Source organism: Megascapheus bottae, chromosome 10, assembly GCF_031878675.1.
Source record: "Megascapheus bottae isolate mThoBot1 chromosome 10, mThoBot2.hap1, whole genome shotgun sequence".
In the NCBI taxonomy this organism is placed as follows: Eukaryota; Metazoa; Chordata; class Mammalia; order Rodentia; family Geomyidae; genus Megascapheus; species Megascapheus bottae.
The window spans coordinates 24,133,957-24,153,057 of record NC_143518.1 but is presented as its reverse complement, the minus strand read 5'-3'; the positions used below and the strand labels follow the sequence as shown (position 1 = coordinate 24,153,057).

The window sequence follows — 19,101 nt, the reverse complement described above, 5'->3', positions numbered from 1 at the left end:
TTATTTCATATAAATATGTACTGTAAGATTGAAAACAAGTAATAAATACTCATAAATTCTTGTGAGAAGAGCTTATCAAGGCCAAATGTTCTAAAATAAAATTGAATAGTATATTTATCTTTCCTAATAAATATCCATGTAGAATCCCAAGTTTTTCTGTATCTTATTTTCTCTATATATATTTATGCATATTTTGATCCTTTTATCATTGTGGATAACTGAGAACTGATTTTTGTTTTGTAACAACTTTTATCTGTTATGGTCAGTGTGTCTATGTTTGTACACATTAGAAAAACTTTGCTTTATATTTCTTCAGATAAAAGAAAACTACCTTACGCTCATTTCTAATAACTTTGCAAAGTTTAAAGTAAATTTATCTATAAAACAAATTATTCTATATGGTGCTTTTATCTGGGTATACAAAGACGGTAGAGTATTGACCACCCAAGAAGGTATTTATGTGCCTCAAAGTGCCAGGAATCACTTTGCAATTAAAAGAATGGAAACTTACAGATTAGCTCTATTTTAGATTAGCTCTATTTTAGATTAGTATATATATATATATACACACACAATATATATATATACTACATATATTGTAAAGGTGATGAGCATGGGTGATTCCTTTCTAATTAGGAAATATTTTATTGCAACAATGGCAAACTATTTAAAGTATGCTTATGTCTACCAGTTTTTAAGAAATTCAACTACCTTCCCTCACATTCTATTTGGTCTGATATAATAGCAGTTGAACTGCAGTATACTTTGAGGAAATGGCTACATGGAATGTGAGTTAGAAATATTTAGTTGGATAGGTTATGAAAAACACAATTTTTATTGACTTTCCTTATAGTTAGGAAAGTCATTACAACTCGACACATTTATACTATGTTCCAATCAGTCTCATGCCCTTTATGAAAATCTTTGTCCCCCCTCCCTAAAAATTGTCTCTACAACAGATTTCCTTATTTTTTCATAATTGTAAATAATCTTTTTCAATAGCATTTCTTTATCCTGTTCACCAGCACAATTCCTCCCTCTAGTCATCACTTACAATTTCTATTTCTCATCCTTTTCCTCTCTTTTTTGATCATCAGCTTTTGCTGAGCTACTTTTTTTTTTTTGCCAGTCCTGGGCTTGTACTCAGGGCCTGAGCACTGTCCTTGGACTTTCTCAAGGTTAGAGCTCTACCACTTGAGCCTCAGCATCACTTCCGGCTTTTTTCTATGTATGTGGTACCGAGGAATCGAACCTGGGTCTTCATGCATGCTAGGCAAGCACTTTAACCAGTAGGCCAAACTCCCAGCCCTGCTGAGCTACTTTTGTTGAGTTCCTTTGTCTAGTCCTGTGGCTGAACACAGGGCCTAGGCACTGTCCTTGGACACATTTGGCTCAAGGTTAGTGCTCTGCCCACAGTGCTACAGTACCACTTCTAGCCTTTTCTGAGTATGTGGAATTGAGAAATCAAACCCAGGGCTTCGTGCATGCAAGTTGATCACTGTACTACTGGGCTATGCTCCTAGCTTGTTGATAATACTTGCGGGATAATGCCAAGTTATTCATCCTTTATTTGAAGAACACATTGGAGAAGGTTGTGAAATATATAATACAGTCCAGGGCAATTTTATGGGCAGAATCTAGAAAAATTTGAGTCACTGGGAGAGAAGTTTTGATCTAGCTCCTATGAGGACTAAGCCTACATGAAGCCCATCTTTCTTCTTTTTTATTTTTTTAATATTTTTTATTATAATTAATAAAATGGTTACATGATATTTGCCAGATAGAAGGTGCATTAATTCACATACATCGATACCCTTTCACATGTCTTGGTCCCCATTACCCTCCCCCCCCAGCCCCACCCTTCATCTTGTTTTCCCCCCTTCCCTATCTAATTTCAAATAACCAAATACAAATATATCCAATATATCAGATAACAAAGTGAGATATTGTAACAATATGATATAACCAAGGGACAGCAAAAGAGATGAGAGATAACGTAGTATATTAAGGACAACAATCATTCATTATATGGCTTTTGTTTCGATATCCTGGAGGTCCTTTCAATTAGCTTCATACTATATGGCCTTATGTATCAAGGTTTTGCTCTGTTGCAAATCTCTGCTATTAGAGCCCAAGGTTTCTACAGTAAGACAAAATCTGAGGGGGGAAGAAACATTCTATGAGAACTGCAGGAAATACAGGAAGAACAATTTTGAAGCCTGCTTAGGTAGGGATTATTTTTCTATTTATATGTAATGGTAGTATTACAAATGTAGCATCTTTAGAATCTTCTGACAGTCAGGCACATAGGCAAAGTTAACTGGGTCCATTTGGAGGCAATGATGAGGTATCAACCAGGAATAGGCTTTTGTTCGACATTTTGACTGGGGAAAAAGACTTCCAAGTTCTCTTGGGTGTGACAATTTGGTTCCAAATCACTGCCAAACCACCTCCATTTCCTGCTCTATCATCCTTGTCACATAGCCCTCTCTGTTGAGTACCTTGTTGAGCATCTTGTTTCTTTGCCAGAGACTGTCATTCTCTAAGCAAGAAGGCCTTATAATGTTTTTTTTTAATATAATACAGAAGGAACATTTTGTCAGTTAGTTAAAAGAAAGTCACGTCCCAAATACATTCAAGTTGAGGGGACCTAAATGGCATGGATTCTCAGAAGACATGGTCATATACAAAGCTTAGGTTTTGTGAATGTAGACATATCCCAAGGAGCTGTAAGTATCTAATTGCAATTGTAAGTGTCTAATCATGATCTATCCATACATTATAGTCATGAAGTACTATTCACAGCTGGGGCCACAAGCAACACATGAGGAAGTGGTACACAGGTACAGATCATGATGCAAATTAAGGAGTCCATGGGAAAGGCCTTCCCATAGAAATCCCCCAGATGTTGGTTGGTAAATTGTCTAGGCCATCCCACATTAGAAACTGTTCTCTTACTCTATTATTCAGATATCATCCACCTTAAGAAAGTTCCCTTTCTAGGGTTCCTTTATTGCTTAGCATGCTCCAGAACCACTTTCCCCGTGCTTCAACTAAGATGGTTATCATGATCATCAAAGTGATATTTAATCAAGAACATCAGGCTTTTTTCCTCCTTATAAAATAGTGAAATCATCCTCAAAATTCAAAAACAGACATGTTTTAGTCATTGTTTAAATTATCTGTGTTTTGATTTTCTTCATAATGATAGATGAGAATGCTTCACGTTTATGCCAAGCAATCTTTTGGAGAAAGGCTAATGTAATGTTCATTGAACTAGAAAACTAATTTTTTTCAATGATTACACTTTTTAAATGGTTGTGCATTTCAGAAGAGCATTGTTATTAGGCGTGAAGATTTTATTCTTTTAAAACAATTTTAGGTTGACAATGCAACTGAGTGTACAGGTTTCCCGTGTGTTTCCTGACTTTACGCATGGATTACTTTCCTCTTTATCAGTGGCCCCATCACAATGGTATACTTGTTACAGCCTGTAAACTTAAATTGCTATCTATGTGTGTGTGTGTATCATATTCCTGCCATGCATTGCTACTTTTGTGGGTACAAAGAAGAGAATCAGACTGGGCACCTGTCATTCTACCTTCACAGAAGGCTGAGACCTCTGGGGGATTACTGAGAAGCCAATGTAGACAGAAAAGTAAATGGAACTCAATCACCAATTAACTAGTAAAAAAGCCAGACTGGAGGCTTTTATGATTGAGTGCCAGCTATAAGGAAGACAAGAGATAGATGAAGGTCCTGAGTTCAAGCCCCAGTACAGGTACCAAATACCTAAAAACCAAAACCAACCAATAATAACAGCAAAAAAAAATCCAGAAAAGTAGCCAGATAGTTTTAGGAGCAGTCAATGCACAATATATATTTGGTTTGGTAGAATGTCTCAGAACCCACAGATTGAGCCTTGCTATTTATTATGGTTTCTCAACTTAATTTGCTCCAGTCAATTGGTGCCTTCATATTTCCTATCAATGGTATCTTTGTGCTTGTGACACAAAAGAGATTATAAGCCTACAAAGCTATTCTTGGAAAAGATGGATCTGCTAATTGAGGTGATAATTTATTTATTACGTTTGATTGTTCAAAAAGAGTTCACTCTAGACATATAATTTCTTGTGGGCATAGAAAAAAAATAACAAAAAGGAAAGCACATTTCCCATAGATTTTATTCTGTCACTCTGCAGAGAATTTCTAGGAGGGAATGGCTGTGTTTTCTTTATAGGAAACAAAGGAGTTCAGGTGTGTGTGAAAATATTTCTTCTTGGTTTGGGGTTGGGTGACAGAGCCTCTGAACTCCAGGGTGGGCAAGCTAAAACACAGATCACTACTCTAACTTTCTGTCCTTATTATGATGGGTTTGAAGGCCTATCTGGCTAATTAATAGTCATTCTGTCTCTATCATTTGTCATTCCATTACATTATTCCCTGGAATAATGGCTGTTACTCTATTAATTTCTATTGTGTTTCAAATATTTGGAGATCAGATCTGAAATGCCAACACTTTCCCTTCCTGGTCTCAGTATTTTGCCAGACTTTTTCTTCTGCTCATGTTTACATCATGTTTACAATTTTCAGTTTATTTTCTTTTAAATGTCCACATGGAAGGAAAAGTTTCCTCTTCTCTTTTGCTTAGTTGGTTCAAACTTTTGCTTATTCTTTAGCTCTTCATGTTTTACTTTTAGTAGAAGTTTGCTTTTTACTGTTCTAAGGTGATGGGAAATGTTCTTTGTTATTGCTGGGAAAGGCACTATAGAAATGAAATATGTATTACACTTCTACTCATTTTGTTATCTTCCCCAGAGGAGTTTAGCAAATTAATGTTAAATCTGTTTTTGTTTCTGCTCAGTTTCTTTTGAGCAAGGAAAGAATTATAGCTGTTCAATTGTTCCCTAGCCCAACTTTTCTTCTCCCAAAAGGATTTACTCATAAAATCAGAGGGAAGAAGGAGAACCCACTGAAGAGGGCTTTCTGTACTCCCTGGCCAATGACAAATGGTTCAGCAGACAACAGGTCTGCATGAGGAGTCCTACCAAGCTAGTTGAGTCTCTTCCACTGACTTATCACATGGCAATATAGAGAAAAAAAATAAAACATGGACATTGTCTTATTTGAAGCTTATTGGAATAGGGCAAAACTATTTAGAATAACTATTATTAAAACTAAAGCACTGACATATCTGAGATTGTTCTTAGTGGGGCACATTCTTAGAACTAGCTCAAAGGCAGGTTGTGGTCAAAGTTAGCAACAAGTACACCAGCTTAGGGAGTCCCAGGACTAGAATCTGACCCTAAGGAGTAGTCTTATTTCCAAGCAAGATGTTTGAAACAATGTCTCCTCAGTGAGTCACAACAATGTCTTAAAAATTACCAATAGTAATTTATTTTTGTTTTGCCAGTCCTGGGGACTGAACTAAGAGCCTGAGTACTGTCAATTGGCTTTCCTTAAGGTTAGTGCTCTACCACTTGAACTACAGCACCACTTCTGGCTTTTCTATATATGTGGTACCAAGGGATTGAACTTGGGCCTTTGTGCATTCTAGGCAAGCACTCTACCACTAGGCCAAACTCCCAGCCCAGTAATTATTTTTTATAAAGGCTTGATAATCTTTAAGAGTCTCTTTAAAATAGTAAACACTTGTGTGCTAGTGGTAAACATATTTTAATCAGATATGCCAAATGTATTCTCCTATGGACATTTACATTTCACAGAAATATATCAGGGTCCTATTGAAATATAATCTAGGCATCTGAAATGTGGGAGGAAAAGGGGGGATGTAAAAACAACACTTGAAAAAAATATATGAAATTAAAAATGCCAGCTTAAGGCTAACTGTGTCTGTTTGGTCTGTACTCATGAAAGATGGTGCAGATGGAGAAAGCACAGAAAATAAAAACAAGCCAATATTTCTAGGATTCTGTGATTTTTTTCAACATGGCAAATGGGCAGAGCCTGTTGATAGATTTGACCATAGTTCTAGTTGGAATCACTTTCCGGCCATGTCTGGCTTTGTGTGCCACCATAGTTGCCAGGTCAAAAAATCTGGCACTTGGAATGGCATCATGGTGAATTCCAGATCCCTCCTTCCTAAGATTTTGAACTGCATTATCTGATTTTGCCACATGATTTCAGTATATCCTTTCCTTCTTTGGGCTTTATGTCTATATAAGCAAGGCAGTTTCCTTCGTGTTTCAAGGCCCCAGAGTCCTAGGAAGAGCAAAAGAACAGAAGCCAATAATATTCCAAATCTGATGTCAACCATTTGATGCCAAATTCTGAGCATAGAAGACAATTAGAACAACAAGATGTTCTTATTGGGGATTCCTGAGAGTTAAGGAAAGAATCCTCAAACGGCCTTGCATACCTTGTTGTTCATTTACTGCAGGTGAATTCGAGAGCCATGCAAGATGCTGGCACAAGATCTCCATTAACCTATAGCTAGAGTTTAGATCATAGAAAAGTCAAGCTCCCCTTCCTTCCTGTAGATGCCAATCTAGAGGATCATAGTCAGAAGATGATATTTGTTACACTTCATCAGTGCTGTCACTTGGTGCCACAGGTTTCACAATTCCCCAGGCTCAGCAGGGGCAGAGGAAGTGTCACTCTTGAATTAATAGTTTAATAGGAACCCATAGATGACTCATAGACAGGGGAAGTATCAACAGTACAGTCTTTCGGCCGGGAGGTTCCAGTGGTCATTTCACATTAGGAAATATTACCCTTCCTGGAGACAGCAACTGCCTTTGGAAATTAGAAGCTATGTGCATGGAGAGTTCAACTATTTTGTCATTGAAAATGGGTGATTCTGTTTCCCTGGGCAAGTGCTAGGAAGCACAATCCCTACGTGTTAAGTCGGAAACTGAATCACATTGTTTCTTTCTCTGGAATTCCACATCTCTTTTAATCGACATGAAAATGATGAATTTTGAAATTTGAGGCATGGCTTTTGAAAGGGAGCACTTTGGGCTGTTTGATGTAAATCTGTTTCTCTTTAAAAGGACAGGGGCCTTTGGATGGGACTTCTGGTGTTACTGCCAGGCATGGTTAAAAAAAAAAATAATTTAGGCTGGGAGTTGGGCCTAGTGGTAGAGTGCTTGTCTTGCTTGCACGAAGACGCGGGTTCCAATTCCTTGGTACTACATACATAGAAAAGCCGGAAGTGGTGCTGTGGCTCAAGTGGTAGAGCTTAGGCCTTGAGGAAAACCCAAGGACAGTGCTCAGACCCTGAGTTCAGTCCTCACAACTACTAGCACTCCTGTAATCCTAGCTACTCAAGAGGCTGAGATCTGAGGATTGTGGTTCAAGGGCAGCCTGGACACTAAAATCCATCAGACTCATCCCCAGAAAACCGGAAATGTCTCTGAGGTTCAAGGGGTAGGGTGGTAGCCTCGAGCTGAAGAGCTCAAGGACAACTCTCAGGCCCAGAGTTCAAGTCCAACAACCCACAAAAAATAAAAATAAATAAATAAAATAATCTTGATGACCTATGCCCAGAATTAGAAAGGAGCCAAGTGAGTTACTGAGGACTAGGAACACCCAAGTCTAGTCTTGGACTTACAAATAGTTAACATGCTAGGGAGCAATTGGCATGTCCCAACAGAGCTATGGTGAAGAGTTCAACTATGTAATGAGAATGAAAGGATGAGAGATAACCTCTACTTTCTCAGGAGGGCAGGAACAGAAGGAGCGTTTTCTGGGTGCAAGCATCTTTCGTTTCTCTTCATTGAAAAGGAATAATCAGAATGTTACAGAGATCCTGTCTTCTTCACATGAGACTCAAATCTTGGGGAGAACAAATTGAGTCAATTTTTTCTTCCTAATTGTTTTGATCCTCCAATGTACCAATCATTGATTCACCCAAGAAGGTTCTCAGCAATGCATTTGACCTTTATTCTGGCTCCTGTACTACAAAGCAGAAGAGAAGCTTGTGGAGATGGAGAGCCAAAGTGGAGACTGCTTAGAATGGTTTTGAGAAACAGCAAAATTCTCTCCAAATAAATGCCATTATTACTACATTTGGTTTTGCAGTTAGCAGTGGGAAAATGAATGAGAAGTCAGTCTCTTCTAGTCCATTCTGCATTCTGTACATCCTCCTCTGTTGCCAAATCCAGAGCAAGCATTCCTTTCGAACCCACTCCCTATTCTATTAATAGGAACCAACAAAATGGAGAGAAATCCGATCCCTTCCCCCATTTTTTTTTTTTAATTACTGAGCCATAACAGAACTGTTCTAGAGAAACCACTGGAATTGCTGTTTAGTCAATGGTGGTACTTCTTAGATAAAGACAGTGCAGTATTTTGTTCAACTAAACAACTGAACAATTGAAACATTAAGTAAAAGATTTATATTGAGCAAGAAGGATGATGAGAGACTCTTTCTTGAGTTCCCTGCCACATCCTGTCTGCTCATAGGTTTTCTGTACTCCCACCCCAATACCACCATCACTTCATCTGTGAAATTAAATACCATGTTAAAACTGGAAAGGACTTTTGATAGAACCTAGTTTACCCCTCTCGTTTTACAGATTTGCAGATGGAGGGCCAGAATGGTTGGGAGACTTGCACAAGGTCATAGATGTAGCAAGAGCAAGCCAAGACCAGAACTAATGTCACATGGCCTTGGTCTCCTTGGTTCTCCATTATATCAGGCTATTTCTTGAAAAGTGTGGTAGAGATGTCAGGCAGGAAGTTTCTTTTTCACTAACCTAGAGTCTAAAAAAAAATCAAAATAAAGTTGTGTCAGACATGTCTGAAAAGGGTAGGATATTGACTTTTGAAAAATGTATGAACTGATGTTATCTTGTTTTTGAATTTGGGCCAAAGATTAGTACATCTTCTTTGTTGTTACATTAGTCTGACTGCTATAGGAAGAGCTAGAGTATCTCATTGTTTGGGACTCTGTTTTCTTACTTTCTGAAGTATGGAAATATTGATCCCATTATGTTTAAAGTTCATTTCAATTGTAGCAGTCTTCTGTTGTTAAACAACTCCCCTACCTTCCATTTTCACAATATGGAATGAGGTTGTTAGCTCATAAACTTTTCTCAACTCTTACACGAGAGAATCAAGAATTTCAGTTTTGACTGACTGAGTCTAGAATACTGACCTAACCTTCTGAGGTTCTTCCAAGGTGGCTCAGAGCCTTGGAGGTAACTTGGTCCAAAACTGCAGGGCAGCTGTAAGGAAAACAGCCTGGATTTCCCTCATTTTTCTGGAGCTACCTAGCTTCTCAAATGTAGACCTAGGCTTTAATTGATGCCAACATCCCCACAGTGGCCTCAAGGACTGGAAAACTAATAAGATGTGCTTTCTTTGGCATCCTCTGGGGGCCAGGTCATGATGAGTTTGTTAGTGAATTTGCCAGTCTACCTGTAGAGAATATGTGTCTTTCTGGTGCCAGCCTTAACCTACTCTTCACTTTCCATGGAAGGCCTAGGAAGACTTTTGAGAGTCTGACTGTAAGCCTGACTTGAGGCAGAGATACTGATTTCTTTCCATACCAAGGGTTTGTTGTTGTTCTGCCTTATTAGGGTTTAAACTGAGTACTTGACGCTTGTTAGGACATTGCATTATAACACTTGAGAGACATCAGATCCTTTTTTCTCTCTCTTTCTTTCTTTCTTTCTTTCTTTCTTTCTTTCTTTCTTTCTTTCCTTTTCAAAGTCTAATTCTTTGCTGAACTGACCCAACTTTGGCTCACCTATTTGTGCTTCTTACATAGCTAGAATGACATAGACATTTCACTAAGTCTAGATTTTTAATGCCTCAGATTGAGTTTTGAGAAATCTTTGCAGAGCCTCAGTGATCCTCTTACCACCAACCTCCCAAGTAGCTAGGAGAACAGGCATGAGCCATCAGACTTGGCTTGGCTTGCCAACTTTGTTAGTGATAATTTAAGAGGCCTACATATGCTGAATTTGATTCAGCTGACAGCAATAGGGTAAATAGTGTTACATTCATAATTTAAGGTAGATATCTTTCTTTGTGTTTTGTCTATAAAACCTCAGAAAGAACTTTCCCAGACATCTCTTTTCTCTTTACAAATCCTACTCACACAGTAAGTTGAGCCAAATGTAATGATAAAAACTTTCTCTGTAGGAGTCATGAATTTAAGTAACACATTATTTTCTCTTTTCAAAGCTTTGTTAAAAGAAGAGATGTGTTTTATATTTTAGACTTACCCTGTGGTTCCTACATAATTTGTAGTTAATATATTAAACCTCACTTATAAACCAGTGACACCCATTTCACTTTCTAGAGCCAATCTTGTGATAGCTATAGAGTTATTCATTTATCTTCTCAAGTTACATATATCCAGATCTTTACTGAGCTGAATTTCACTTCAAGTAAGTGTAAAAATATCACAGATGCTAGCACTCAACCAGAAAAGACTCTCCAGAGAAAAAGGCCTGGGTATCTACATTGTTTTAAAAACCTATATAAACTATATAGTTAAGGTAAATAAAACCTGATAGAACCATGCCAGTAGAAGTTTCTCAAATCCAGACTTCATTTGCATGCCTAACCAGCCAAGGAGAAAATACCCATCATTATTTATTGTAAGATAATTGCTAAGACTTGAAGGGTATGGGGTCCTAGAAACAAATTCATTTAAGAGGAGGTTAAATATATTTTATACAGCAATTTCTTCCTTGAGTGCCCTTTAAAAAAACACAAAAACAGCAAACCACTCAGGAGGCTAAGATCTGAGGATAATAGTTCAAACCAGGCTGAACAGGAAGTCCATGAGACTCTAATCTCAAATTAACCAACAAAAAATCATAAGTGGCACTGTGGTTCAAAGTGGTAGAGCATTATCCTTGAGTAAAAAGCTCAGGGACAGCACCCAGGCCTCCATTTCAAGCTCAATCACCACCACAACAAACAACAACAAAGTAAAGTCCCAATGACTTTGCAGTGAGGACCAGAAGAAAGATAAAGAGTTCAAAGAGAAATAGAGAACAAAGCTAGAATAATGGTAGGTGACCATCTCTGTATATAATTTCAAGGGATCTACTGACTTAAAACTCCATCACAAAAGCAATTCAACCATTTGTCTTGAAACTTTGTCAATTGTTAAAATGGAAATACCTACAAATCACATGATTGTGTCCATTCTATCCTTACCCGAGAGCAAACTGTGGTGAAGTATGGGGAAGTCTTGGGTAGAAGTGTATGGAAGGGTAAGCAGGTGTCAGAAAAATAAAAGCACACTTATCAGGATGCTTTGGAGGTAGCAACATCTGAACAAATATTTCTCCTTTGAGTTACTATCCTTTAAAAGAAAACTTCTCAAAAACTAAGATGAATGAATAAAAGAGATCCTTGGTTCAACTTGGCTGGTAAAGCTTGCTTCTGAGCTGGACAGAAAGCAGCTGAAAGGCAACCTAGGGAGACAGGCCTAAGCCAGTCCTGGAAATGGGAAGAACTGAGGTCCAGTCTGAGGCCTTTTCTGTGGCTTGCTGTGTGGTCTTGTAGCTAGTTTCCAGATGACTTTAGTTTCCTTGCATGTGAAACTAAGATGAACACTTAATCTCCTACATCCCTGGGGGCATTGTAAGGTGTCATTTCTGCCACTCTCATTAACTTTAAAAAGACCATAGGGATACATTCTTTGAGACATTTTAAGGTGAATTATTTGTACTGTTGACATTATTTTATCCTCTTAGAGCTTGCATAGAATTAGGAATAAGGAGAGAGTAATGGGAGGATGGGATTAAGAGAGACCAGAACACACTCACTCTGGAAGCAGCCTTTGCAGTGCAAAGGGTGGGGGTGCAAATGAGAGAAGTCTAAAATTGGTACCAGATGCCCTCAGATGCTAATGACCTGACAAACACCGTCCTCATAAAACAAATTCCTTAAAAAAGGAAGCAAATGGAAATATAAGCTAGTGAAAGAATTTGTAGCCGCTGCCCTAAAACCATTTCTCACTTCATAAATAGGTCTTCTCAATCTCTCTCTCTCTCTCTCTCTCTCTCTCTCTCTCTCTCTCTCTCTCTCTCTCTCTCTCTCTCTCTCTCTCTCTCTCTCTCCCTCATTCTCTCGCTCTGGCCTTGTTCACGTTTCATGCCCTTTTCACCTCCTGCATGCTTCTGTCTTGCTCTTCTCTGCTGCCAATGCTGATGGGCTCCTCCCGTTGATGGAGTGGTCGGTGATCACACCAGCAGCCCTTCAGACAGCTTAGCTCCTCCTCCATGGGAGAAGGCTCCTGTACTGTGCTTGTTTTCTGTCCTGTCACAGCATATGTTTGTCCTTAACAAGGATATGGACTAATTCAATGAAGTTACTCGAAACGCCATAGGCTCTTTTCCCCTGAATTCCTTGGAAATCAGTTGATAGGAAGCAGAGTGTTTATGACTTGGTTTTCCAGTGCTTTATGTTCAACTTGATGACAAGATGCCGTGGGGGGGGCATGATAGTCGATAGCATCTGTGAAGGTCATCCCTAAAGACTTACCTTCCATATTTCATACCCAATAAGTAGCACTGTATTTGGGGAAATATGCTGAGTCATTAAGAGTTTCCTCTTCCTCCCCTAGTCATATATTTCTCCCTGCATCAGGTCCCATGATTAATATTGTTCCACCACAAGGATAAGCTAGTACATAAAGGACTCAAGCATGTTCCTTCCTATCACTTACCTCCAATGCTTCCATCCTCTACCTTTCAAGTATATATAAAGGAAATGAGAATGTCCCCAGAATATGATTTAAATCCAATAAGTTTAAGGACAGGGACAGCAAATTAATTACAGTCAGATCAAATCAGCCCTTTTGGGGGATACTGCACTTTTAATCAACTCTCAATTATCTAAGCCACTATGTGCATATCCAATGACATTTTACTTTCCACTTTATTAAATTATTGCCCAGCTCATTGATAAAACCCTGACTAACACAATACAGGAGCAAACAGCATATTGTTGATGACAAGTGGTTATCACTTTGATTGATAGTTAGGACCAGTGGCAATGACACTAGAAGCAAGAAAATGCCTTCTTAATGTCCTTCACTAGACTTCAAGTTCCTTCAGGTCAGTGTCCTTATTATATTACTAGTGCTGAGAGCAATGCCTTGTAAAAAATAAAGTGCTTAGCAAATGTTTATTAATGAGTATATGAGTGAGACAACATAGTCCCCTCATTATTAGATCATTTTCATATTTTAGATCCTCATCTGAAATAAATGTAATTTAACAAATTTTCCACTTTGATAGCCAGAAACTCATTTTGTTATCTATAATACAGTAAAGGCAAATTTAATCAGTAAACATTTCTTGTATCTGATTCATCTAGGTGTGTGGGGAATATAAAAATGGGTAATGGGGAGTATTTCTCTTCAAGAATTATCATGTGGATTAAGAAAATAAATTAAGAACACTCAACATATATAATGCAACAGAAAATAAAAAGAGATCTTAGAAAGCAGTTGTTATTTTTTGTACTTTCACTGAGGGAAAATAGCTGGAGAGACTCTTTGCTGAAGGAAGGCCTTTTATGAAAGTTCAATAAATCCAAAAATGTTAAAGAAGTGTCAGTACTAAAAAGCAGAGGGGAAAACAGCCAACAGACAACTGGGGAGGCATTGATAGTAGAGTAACAGAAAAAACTAACATAGGAATGAAACAATCTGATATTACTCTAGTTCATTTTATAGGAAAAACAAGCGGAACACTGGGGAAATGAGTAACTCACTCCAGTGAATGGTGGAACCAGAATTCAAATCCATTTGCCTTCTGCTAATTTCCAGTCTCTGGCTTGTTCACGGAAAGAGGGCTATACTCTTCTTGCTCTATTGAATTCTTACTGCTCTTGTGGTTCAGACTGAGCCTCTTGAACACTAGGGAGTTTGATTATCTCTCCTGTTCCTGATGGTTGGCCCTACTGATCCAGGAAATAGCTTTCTGCTGAGGGAATGTCTCCCAAAGTACCTAGCACATTGTCAAGCATGTGATGGGGATTCAATATGTGAGTTTCCTCTTAGCACAGGCTGTGGGTAGCATGAACTGGTATTTAGTGGCATGTACTAATAGGACTATACACATGGCCCAAATATTTTCATATCAACAGATGCTATTCATGTTTGTCATTTAATATGCCCTTGCCTTTGTTGTATGAACCCTGGGGCAGTCCTGTAAAAACTCTCCAGGATGCACTCTTTAGCTTTTTCTGCATCTATTCTGATTGTTTGGGACCCAACCATATTGTTTGTTCAATATTTGAGTATCATCCCCTAATTGCGATGATCCAGAACTCTTAGGATCCTCTCTTTCCTTCTACCCATTATCATTTGACTCTCCTGGATGAATTATAATAAGGGAGTTAATTGTTACTTGCTAATTGCCATTGTTTCTATGATACTTCATGGTTCCAAGTAATACAGGAGAAAATGCCGAGTTAATTGGAATTTTGAAGGATATAGTATTCAAAATAAATTGTTAGAGGCATTTCTCAGGGGAACCATCAAAATCCTGGGTGCTGCTTTTTGAGTCTAACCCTGTCCTGTTTGTCATTCTAGATGTGTCCATCGGCCTTGTGGGGACCAGCACAGCTGTTCACCAGTGTTGTTTGAGAACACAGAAAAGGTGAATTGTACCTCTAACAGCCCTGGTCACATGGAGTGTGTTATCACCTGTCAAAAGGGGTTTGTCTTACAGACCAGCAGGGGGAAGCATCTCAGGCCTATGCAGGTGAGTTGGAATCCTTTGATTAGCAGGAATGGGTTTTCCAAAAACTATTCATACACTTCTCTGTGGCTGGACTAGGGAAGAGAGGATGTTTAAAATGTTTGCTCTAACAAACAAAGAGGAGTATGGCTTAACAGAAATGCAATTAGTGCCCAACAGCCTGTAAGAATCTGATTAACTGGGATGGAAATTTACACTCTAGGGAGGAAAAGACATAGGAATATTCATTCTGCACTCTGTTTTTAGCTTCCAGCCAGAAATTATACATCTCCCTTTTTCCTTCAAGATGAAGACACAAAATATAGATGTGTTCATGATTTCTAGGAAAAAACAGTTGCAACCTATCTGTGGTTGAATGTCCCTTCCTTCCCTCAGCCTACTGTTTTTTTCTTACAAAAATAGAGAAATATGGACTAATTTCTCTCCAAAAGCATTAATTATGTCACAGAGGTAGAGATTCTATCAGGATACTAGTATTGTTTGAATTTTCCCTATTTTTACAAGACCGTTCCAAATTTCTGCTATACTATTTCTAAGATCTCAAGGTATGGTAGAGTAGTAGAATATGTGCATTATGAGCATTACTTAGGAAACCAACTTGGATGAAATTTTGGCTCCCCTATGTATTATGATTTTAATTTTGAAAAAAAGCAAACAAAAGAAACTAATCTCTTCAAGCTTATTTCCACATTTGTAAAATAACCAGCAAGTGTGTACTTAACTTATTGACTTCCTGTGAGGACTAATTGGCAATTATTTCAAAGAAAAATGTCATTCACTAGCTGCTGTGGGGTGGCCATTATTATGAGCATGGCTATATATTCCCAACTTTAAGAGCTTTGTTCTCTACTTCTCCTTTCAGACAGCTTAGAATACACTATAGAGAAATTTAAAACATGGTCACAACTCTTAGAAAACAGAATACAATGAGACATACATGAACAAGGTTACGTCAGACACAGATTAATGGCATTGAAGTAGAAAATTTAAAGAAGTGTACTACCATGAGAGAAGAGTGAAGCCATGATTATTGGTCAGATGCCAATGCTTTGCAAGTTTGGAAATGTTTTTATCTTGTGCAATTGATTGCTTGACAGATGGTAAACCTGTGCAAGAATTTCATATGCTTAGAGATGGTCAGAATTGAAAGGCCGACTCGCATTTCAGAAGGCTTAATACTTGTCTAGACAGAGTCAATTTTAATTATCTTGAGGGGTCAATTCCTTCATGTGGTAATGTTTAGTTGAAAAGAACGAGCATCTATCACCTGTTTTGCAACTCAGACAAAGGTATGTGCACACTAAAAATAAAGTAGAACACATTTTTAAAAGAGTGAAAAAATGTAGGGAGAGAATGAACATGGCAGTGTGTGATGAGTGGCTGAGAAGGAGAGGGGATGGTTTCAGTGCATGAAAATAAGGATCAATGCATACTTCCTAACAACGTCGGGAGAATACCTGAGTAATCTATGCAGGATTTGGTGATGATTTTTAAATGATTCCTGGCTTGTTGTGGGCTGAGCCAGGTTTCCTGGATATGACCAGAGCATAAGAGGTAGAGCCATGTTGGAAGGAGAAAGATCGACAGTCACTCTCTGCCAGCCATTTGACTCAGTCAGCAACAGAGCTCTGCAGCTGACCAGCTGCTTTCTCATCCAAAGCTGGCCCCACGAAGGAAATTATACAATCCTGGCTGCTGATCATAAGACAGTAGGGGCATTTGCTTTTTGTTGACACAAGAACTGAAGCTAAATAGAAAAATGTGTCTGGCTTTGACTTGGGTCCTTCTGGCAGACAACAGAGACATACTAGGAAACAGTGAGGAAGAGCTTGCCAGGAGTTGGTGTGAGGGGTGACAGGTGCCTTCAGCAGTCACTGGGTGCTTGGCTTTTGTGCCACTGTAGCCTCCTAACAGCATGGCTGTCTCAGCCACAGAAACTCTCCTTTTCACTTTTGACCTTTAACCCAGTTTCTGGAGTGACTATTGTACTTTCCCCAAAGAAACAATGAACTTCTGGTTTCTAGGACCTGTTCATTGTTATCTCCATTCCATACAACCTTCTTCTACCTCTTCTGTCTATCTGTTCCTTCTTTAGTGAAATTCCCCTAAATGCTCTCCCTTCCTGCTCAAGAGTTACTGTCCCTCTTCCAGCTCCCACAGTGTGCCTTCTTCCATGCCACCACACAAGATCACAGCACATGCCTTGACTTCAAACCTGTATTTTCTTTCTTCTGAATTCCATTGTTCTCCTACTCTTATTTTCTTTGCATGCTTCACATTATATTAGCTCCAAGCATTATAGAAAGGTGCAGGGCTATGATAATGGAAATTACATCTGTAGTCTTTTCTTTCTTTCCTTTCTTTCTGCCTTCTCTCTTTTCTCTCTCTTTCCAACTTTTTTCTACTTTAGACATATTCTTAGCCACCTATTCAGCATGAGGTTTACTTTCACAGTAGGTTTTTAGCTTCTGAAGGCATCTTTCTTAATATAACACCTGCCACTTCTAGTCACTCAATAAATATCTCTTCATTTAATTGATGGTTGTATTCTAGGGCTTCCTAACTGAGATGTAATGTCCAGGACATATTTGGACCCTTTCCCACTTAAACAAATTGGATATCTTCTATGGTTAGCTGTTCTTAGACACTATGTACTATTTTCTGAATTATCAGTTGGTTCATTAATAAGGATACTTGGAGGAAATGAGGGACAAGCTCCAAAGCAGGTAACTTGAGATCACTTAATAAAAATGACTGCTTCTGAAGGTTTGGGAAGGATCACAGAAATATACAGTAGCCAAGAGTTAAAGGGCTCAGTTGCAACACTTAGATCTGAAAGATCAGCTGTGGGGAGCAGTGTGGACCATGAGGAGAAAGAACAGCAGCTGAATGGAAATGATAGCCAACGATGACCCAATATGCAGACACTTCCTCAGGAAACAGCAGGAAGAATAAGTACCCAAGTGTCCCATCTCTTACCCCTTTGCAGGTTCCTGCCACTGGGGCCTAGAGCAGAACCAAATACAATGCAGAAGCACAAAGCTTGCAGAACCTAGTGCCTTTGGCTGTAGGGATGGGTAGAAAGAAGCAGAGGTGTATCTGGTAGAGCAAGTGCAAGGCAGACAGCAGAGGTGTCCTGGCATCTCAATGCCATTTATCAATTCTCTTGCAATGATTGCCGGGATGCTTGAGAGACTGGAAATTATGTGTAGGATGTGGCTCAGTGATGGAGTATTTCCCCACCTAAGCCTGAGAATTATTCTGGTAACCTTTCTGTATGATCTTGAAAGAAACATCTTCTCTTTCCTTTCCAGGAAATTGTGCTCACATGTTTCTCTGGGCACTGGGACTGGAATGTCACATGCGTTCCCCTAGACTGTGGCATCCCTGATTCATCCTTGGTTAACTTTGCCAACTTCTCCTGCTCTGAGGGCACCGAGTTTCTAAAAAGCTGCTCCATCTCCTGTATCCCACCAGCCAAGCTCCAAGGTATTGTCTGGTCCAGCAGGAGCATGCGAGTTCTCTTTGGTGTCTTACTGTCTGTGGTGGTGGGGGGGGGGGGGAAGGTTTCTTTCTTTGTCTCTGCACCCTTCTTACCTGCTCTAGTTACACATTCTCCTGATAACCCAGCAAGTCCAAAAAGACAAACCATTCTTTGTCCTTCATCATCTAAAAGGCTCAAGGTAGAGCCTTAATGGAGGAAACTTACACTTCTTTCTTTTCATATTCTCCAGTCAGACTAATCAACCCAACCATCCTTATAAATGAATAGCCCAGATAAAGTGTATGTGTCATGCTTGTTTTAAATTTAAATATTTGTAACCATTTAGTGGGTTAGTTGTGATTTGTGTTTCATAACTGAGAATAATGCGGTTATATAACTTGTCGTAGGGCTGCACTGTTACTAGAGATGACGATGGGGTGGATTCTGCTTCTGCTCACTCCCATGCCTTGCTCTTTTTCTCAGATTTGAATGTCTAACAATTACTTGTTTCCATGCAAATTCCCAAGTCCTTCTCTGAGATATTCCAATTTTAGTGGATCTGGAGTGGGCTGGCTTATGCTATTGTGAATAGGTCATGGTTGGTACTTGGAGAAATTGAGAATTTAACTGAGGTTTCTGGTGTTTAAGATACCTGGCTTAACCCTAACCCTGCCTTTCATATATTTAAGCAGATTATCAAACTCTAATTTTATCATTCTTACTATAAGGAATAAGGAACAAATATAGTTTATATGACTGTTATTTGAGGCTTGTGCAAGTTAATATATAAACAGTAGATAATGACCACTATATGAGTGTCAGCTATTATTATTTTAGTATCATCTAGGGTTACTGTCACTACAATACTTTTATCATTTCTGTGAAGGAACAAGGAAGATAAATGATTTGATTCTA

At 38.7% G+C, this 19,101-nt stretch overlaps 1 protein-coding gene across 1 annotated transcript in view; it reads left to right on the top strand.

Moving 5' to 3' along the window:
- The window catches only part of Pappa2 (pappalysin 2), a 232,828-nt gene that overhangs the window by 143,719 nt on the left and 70,008 nt on the right, over nucleotides 1-19,101 (top strand). The window contains exons 14-15 of the mRNA XM_090339770.1: nucleotides 14,534-14,705; nucleotides 18,017-18,191. Coding sequence (XP_090195896.1) covers nucleotides 14,534-14,705; nucleotides 18,017-18,191 — 347 coding nt within the window. The remainder of the gene's footprint in view (nucleotides 1-14,533; nucleotides 14,706-18,016; nucleotides 18,192-19,101) is intronic.